The sequence below is a fragment of the Halyomorpha halys genome, unplaced genomic scaffold, assembly GCF_000696795.3.
Source record: "Halyomorpha halys isolate HHAL.00 unplaced genomic scaffold, Hhal_1.1 Scaffold498.1, whole genome shotgun sequence".
NCBI lineage: Eukaryota > Metazoa > Arthropoda > Insecta > Hemiptera > Pentatomidae > Halyomorpha > Halyomorpha halys.
The window spans coordinates 55,568-62,786 of NW_027113382.1; the positions used below are offsets into that span (position 1 = coordinate 55,568).

At 36.8% G+C, this 7,219-nt stretch overlaps 1 protein-coding gene across 1 annotated transcript in view; it reads left to right on the top strand.

The window, feature by feature from the left end:
* LOC106683599 (uncharacterized) overlaps positions 1-7,219 on the top strand; it is a 27,464-nt gene that overhangs the window by 18,278 nt on the left and 1,967 nt on the right. Inside the window, exons 2-3 of the mRNA XM_067050919.1 lie at positions 3,142-3,296; positions 6,927-7,163. Of these exons, the coding sequence (XP_066907020.1) occupies positions 3,142-3,296; positions 6,927-7,163 (392 nt within the window). The remainder of the gene's footprint in view (positions 1-3,141; positions 3,297-6,926; positions 7,164-7,219) is intronic.

The following is a 7,219-nucleotide window of genomic DNA, read 5'->3' on the forward strand; positions in this document are numbered from 1 at the left end:
TTTCCTTTTCCTCACCCAAGAATACCAAATATCAGCATTTCTAAGCAACTTTACCATCTAAAGTTAAACCCTCTTCGGTAAGAATTACATTTTAATAACGCATTCTAGTGCTAGAATAAATAAGATAGGTGATAAAGAATCGCCTTGTTTTAAACCCCACCGAAACTCGAATTTCTCTGAATAATGACCTAACTTTATCAAACTTTTCGGTCATGCACATCCGTACTACATTTACTTACTTCTTTGGTATTTCCTCTTCCATCAAAATATTATACAGCTTCTGGCAGTCAATAGAATCGTAAGCCTTTTGGAAATCTACATAAAGCTGATGAACTACCCCGTTCTATTCCAATTTTTTCAGTAATATTTGACGAAATGGAAAAAAATTGATCAATAGTTGAACGAAATTATTCTTTACTTCTTACGGTCATTCGCCACTTTTCAATAACATTATCTTCTCTGTTTCGATCTATTTTTTTTTATTTAAACAGTGAAGCACGTCCTTCATGCACGAATGCATGAATTTTTTTTTAGCAATATCTTATCTTATATAAACGCCTAAGGCCGTAAACGTATGTGGCCATACCACAGTCGAATCGAACACACATAGGCAAATATTTGCTTCTAATGTTTGCACCCACCCGCTTCCAATTCTTTTAGCCGTGGGTACACTTGCCCCCAGCAACGTCTAATGTTTCAAGGGCGGTCTCTGACTAGTGTGGTTGGTATAACCTTGACAATGATCGTCTAATGTTGAAGGTTTGACAAAGGTAAATGGAGAGGCCTGTGTAACGAGGGTGATAAAATCATCTCTAAGAAAGCCTTAATATTGCATGTTCTCAGAGGTAGAAGGTATGTTCATTCATGGTAGAAGGTATGTTCATTCATGGTAGAAAGTATGTCAGGGTGAGACAGCCCATGGCCAGAGAGATGCTGTAACCCTATTCACCTTATAATCAAAAACGACGCTGAGGGGTGGGGATTAGGCCACGCCCCTTAAAGGCAACTTTACGTTGAAGTTAATTGGGATTACGCACATTAATGAAATTATCTGTAAAACTATTCATTTGATCTCAAATGTGAAGATAATAGAAATTGTAGTAAATATCATTTACAATAATTTGGTATATCCATTATGAAAATCCATCAAGTCACTCTCGAGAAATTCTTAATTCTGTCTCTGTTCTGGTCCGACTCGATTCAATGTTAATATTGAGGATCCCAAAATATATTAACTGTTCTAAAAAGCAAAGAGTGAATATAAACTTGAATTAATGTGGTCAATGTTTCAATTAATGTTTTCTAGGAATATTTAATAAAACATTAATTTCTTTAAAGGAAAACGTTAAAATATAAAGTGTGATACAAATAAATATATGTTTATGATACAAAGGAGAAAGTAGTTTGTTATAAAAAAAAAAAAAAAAAAAAAAAAGGATACGAAACAGTAAACATTATTTTTTGAAATATTTAATGTTTACAACAAAAATGTGACTGATAATTAACAGTAATTCAAAAAACCAGTATCCATAACAAAATGTGAGCAATGTTTAAATAACTCTTAACTTTTTTTTTAATCTCCCTGCCTAGCCATTTCTGACTTACGGAGTATGGCCGCAACTGCCAACTCTTAAATGTCAAATTTGGCGTAACGGATGTCACGTCTACAAAAGGAATAGACTTCGCCTTTGGTCGTCACTCAACTTGAAGGTGTCCCCCCCTCCATTATACTCCTTCCTCTAAAACCATGACAGAGAGCGAGCTTAGGTGAGGGGTAACCAGAGGGCACCAGTCTTTCCAAGTTAGCACAACGCTGGAGGGAACCAGTCTTCAGACATTGTTAAGGAAAATGTTACGCTAGCAGACTAGCAGGTAACAAACCAAAAGGAAATCAGTCCTTGTGATTGTGGGTGTAAGGAAAGATGTCAAACTAACTCCCAAAAATGCTTGTTAACCAAATAGAGACATCCCTGTAGAGCTCTGAAGGGGCTCAAAGGGAACATATATGCTTTTTTGTTTTATTCATTTATTTTTATTTTCAAAGCCCTCATTTGAAATTATTCTTTGGTATTTAACATATGCAGTGTTGCGGGATTTTGTTTTTCACAGAAACCTTAGGTTACATTTTAAAACATGAATGTAGTGGTTGAGGGTTTGAGTTTTATATCTAGAGTGCTGCTATGTGATATTTGATGATGATAGGGCACACCAATGGTATGTATTAATGAACTTAAAAACTAGACCTAAATCTGTGAGTATTTACAGATGACCACTGCTCAAGTGGCTATAATGCTGCCCGTTGCTGGTTGCAATGTCCGGAATAGAGGGTTTTAGCGAGTCCAGGAATTTAATATATCTCCTCCTGATGAAGTCCGGCAGCGTTGGATCATCCAATAGTTTGTGAAGAGCCAGTGGTTTCTCCTTCTTCCATGCTGTAACCCAAGCGATGTTCCACAGCATAGAATTTGGAAGTTTTGTAGATGGATCTGTGTACCATCGGTGGGGTGGGTGCCAAGGGAGCGCCGTAGAGAAGCACTGGAACTTTTTAACAAAGTTTGGAACTTTTTAACAAAGTTTGGAACAAATTTTATAAATTTGTAATTTTAACCGGAGGGAAAGGGGAGATGGTGTAGCCGTTAGGATTTCTTCCTGACCGTTTTCGTTTTCAGATGTAGACGGGTACAAAACTTTAGATGGACAAATGCAGTACAAAACTCCTCTAAGCTTTTCTTGAGGGGACCTTGTATACATATCCTCGAAAACATTGACGTCAAAGGAGGGCAGCTGCCCCTCTTCTGAAGTTAAAAAATTGTTAATTTAATAAAAATTAAAGATTTTTTTAAGCAAATACTAATTGTAATAACTAATACGGTGCGGTCAGCAGAAAATAAACAAAAAATTATTTATTGGTACCGACGTTTCGGCCTGATTTTCAGGTCTTCATCAGGGCTATAATACAAAAAGAGATAACAATCACCATTCAGAGGATCATAAAAATAAATAATAGACTGACAAATTTAGATTAGTAGTATACGAATATTGCTCTATCTTTATGGGTTAAGGTGGAATAAATTGATAAAATGTAATTATAATAAACAATATTATAAGTAATAATAGGTATAATTGACATTTGCGATACAGGGATAGCGAAGCAGACTCGAACAGATGCCCTAAACCGACCCTGCAGACCAAAGGCGGGAGTGTTATGTTGGCAGGGGTGGCCGTCGCTTCTAGCTGCCAGATCGTCCTCCCAATCTTCGGGGTCCTCTTTCTGGTCGTTGGAACAGTCTTGACTTGTGAGTTATATCCTATATATTTATTTCATTTGTGTATATATTATAGTGCTTGTTTTATCATTGGCGTCAATCATGTTCATATTGCTCCTGTGCTTTAATTGTAGCACTGACTAAAGAAAGCTTTATTTTCATTTTGTATTTGACGTCTACGGGAACTTCACCTAACAAGAAAAAAAATAAATCAGCCAAACCTAACAACCACTTGAAAAGTCAACCAAAAATCGCAGTAAGACCACTGCAGTCACAACAGGGAAAATTACTTTACCATCCACTTCTACCAGCAACAATATTGTTGCCACTATCAATGAACCAGGCGAGACTTTGAAGCCTATTACTTTCTCAGAACCGGAGCCACTACCTATTTATGTCACGAATATCGAAAATTTCGTTTCCTTTGGTAGGAGAACAGTCGGACAGACGAATTTCCATTGCTTTTCAAGAGTGAAAGATATAAAAATCAATACTACCATGAAGGAACATTATAAAACTTTAATAAATTATTCTAATTCAAAAAATACAACTTTCATTGCTACCAACTTCACTATGGAAAAGCATGCAGAGTGACCACTCTTAAGACCTTAAGAGGCTTACATTCAACTACCCTCACAAGTGAAATAAAAAGTGGCCTAGAGGAAATAGGACATAACGTCCGAAATATTTCTTGCGTAATACGTAATCATCTACCTTTAAAAGTTAAATTACCCCCGGAGCATCCACATCCAGCTCCTTCTCATCCTACTCTTCAAGTAAACAACCCACCCCTATTACCGGTTAAAATAGATCCTGTACCCTATACCTCACGACTGGTTCATCCAACACCCAGCGCTCCGATTCATATAAGCATCAGTACACATAAGTATCAGACCAGCTGAGCTCTGGATCGTCGTGTTAGGTTATTTGCTTGTAGTTTGTGTTTTGATTGTGTTAGTATTGTTTTGGATGTTTTCATAACTAATAAAGCAATGGATGACAATAATAATAATGTAATGTCAGTAGTGAATCATCTCATCTTGATCCTCTTCCTCACAAGTTAGAAGATCTTCAAGATACTCAGTAGCCAAACTTTCACACGACTTCCACTTTCCACATAATTTAGGCATATTGTAATAAATTACTTTAAATAAAACTTAGAAGTAAAATAAATTCACAATAACATGAACTTTCGGAAGGAAAGGTATGAAGATACTTGTCATAAGTTACTTCGTATAGGAGCCTTTTTTTTCTTTCCGGTTCTTGTACTACAGCCTTTCAGCTGCTGCCGTTCATTAGGTTCATGAGTTACCGTTAATTTTTTTTACTTTTTCCAATGGTCTTTATATCGAAAAGATAGTAATTATTATAAAAAAAGAGACAGTTAATAATAGTTCATTACAATCTGTAAACATAAACGTACTAAATAACAGAAGTCCACTAATCTTCTTCTTTTATTAGCACAACAGGCGCATGAGGCTGCCCTTGGCCTCCTCAACGGCCGCCAACCATCTTTCTCTATCTTCTTCGAGGGTAACTGGGATCCCGTTGTCGTAGATCCCGCCTCACACCATCCCTCCATCGGCCCTTCGGCCTACCACGTTGCCGCACACCATCCGGAACGCAACTGTACAGTTTAACAGCCACTCTTTCCTCGCTCATCCTCATTACATGGCCAAGCCATTTAAGCCTCTGTATCCTTATGTACAAGGAGATGCTACATTCCTTATAGAGCCCAAAAAGTTCACCATTTTTCCTTCTTCACCAATTACCATTCTCGCATACGGGCCCTATGATTCTCCTCAGAATTACTATTCCAAACCTGTCTAGCAGGCTAATGCTTTTATTGCTTAGGGTCCAAGTTTCTCCATCGTATGCGACGACACGCCTTATAAACGTTTTGTACAGGATGAACTTAATGGTACGGCTAACAAGTTTGCTTTTGATTAACCTTACAATGGAGAAATAAGCTCTATTTCCAGCAGCAATTCTGCTTCTAACTTCTTCTTCTTCATCCGAGTTCTCATTGATAATAGAGCCAAGGTAAGAAAAACTTCTTACCACTTCGAAATTGTAGTCGCCCATTACAAGGCGACTCTGCCTCTGGTCCAGAGGCTTCTTACCCAACAGCACAATCTTAGTTTTTCCCCATTAATATGCGGGTCCATCCTTTATGCTTCGACATCCATCGCTTCGAAAGCAGTCCTGATGCTCTGCAGGGATCTACAACGTCATCTGCATAGGCCAGAACTTGGGTCATCTCTGTAAATACGGTTCCTTCCTGATTTATTCCAGCTCTATTTATGATTGGTTTTAGAGCGATATTAAACAGGAGAGGGGCTATTGGGTCACCCTGTCTTAGGCCACATTCCACTTCAAAAGGCTCTGATAATCCACAGGATTTTACTTGGCAGGTTGTGCTCACCATTGTGCATTTTACTAATCGGGTGAGTTTACTAGGAAGCCCCAGTTCGCGCGTAGCCACTATAAGCTCACTCCTAACGATTGTATCGTAGGCAGCCCGAAAATCAATGAATAGCATCCAAGTTGTCTGTCTGCTGATGTTCCTTCATCTTCTCAGAGATTTGCTTCAGGGCGAAGATTTAATCAATAGTAGACCTATTGTTATAGGTTATGTAGTACTATTTATATGAATTTTTATCATATACAACCTTTATTGCTGATATTTACGTTGCCTTTCACTACGGTATCTTTATTTTCTTCTTTTTTATAATGAGAAGAGATTAAATCGAGTGTAATAGCCGACAAAATTAAAAAAAACAAAACAAGAGTGTGGATAGCAACGTTTGTTGTTTCCTTTGTTTACCAAGCATTTGCACATGTCTTGGATTTGCGGCAATTATCAATTTAAATTATTGTTGCTTTAATTGGACATACCTGGCGATTTCTTTCGCTACGATTCAAGAGAGAAATGCTTTATTTGGCCATGCTGCAAAAATACATTTGGTTGCTATAACACACAGTGTACCCATCAATCCATAATTGTTCATATGTACACTATAATACATTAACATTTTCATTTTTCAATCAAAATAATCATCAAAACACTACAAATACATTTTTTGCTTAACAAATTTTTTTTTTCCTATATACATATATTCAATAAAAATTTACTAATTCATCCAATACATTATTCCCCCTGTTTCACTCATACCTCTCCTCTTCAATAATCTGCAACAACTGTTAATCAATAAAGCAAATTAACAGAAATCACCAATATATAGCAACGTATAAATAAAACAGAAACAAAACAATCACAGCAGCTGAACAGTTTACTAATAAAAAAAATTAAATTAATTTAAAAAGAACTAATTCATAAATTTAAAAACATATAAATGAATAAATAAGTTAGAGCCCACAAATAAATAGATTAAAAACACAAATGAATATTATCAGAACTAATTCCCATGCAGGTGATGATGTATGATAACCAGGGAGTCCAAAACAATATTTTCCGCCAAGTGCCTATATCAATAACAATAATAAATCTTCAATGAATCTTTTTCGACAGGGTCTGATGAATTCCAAATATTTGGTCTCTTTAAACATACAAATACTCAAACACGATGATAATTTATAATTCATCTAATGATTCAGATTTCCACAAAATTATTTTTCAAATCTTGCTTGTATTTACAGTGGCTTCATACAGAGGGCCAGAGTCTGACGAAGACCCCGAACAATATCTGGAGCGTGTCCACTTGACCAGTAACCTCCGGATACTGGGACCATGCTGTTTAGCAATGGGCACAGGTATGCTACTTGCAGGAGTCGGACTATGCTTACTTTCGAGGAGGGCGAAGAAGATGCGCCTTGCCTTCAGGTGTCCTATACATGGAGACTTTTATCCTATTTCTAGTCAACTCAACTTTTTGTGTAAGAATAGTTCATATCAAAATAATTTACCACACTACATATATGGGTCATTTCAC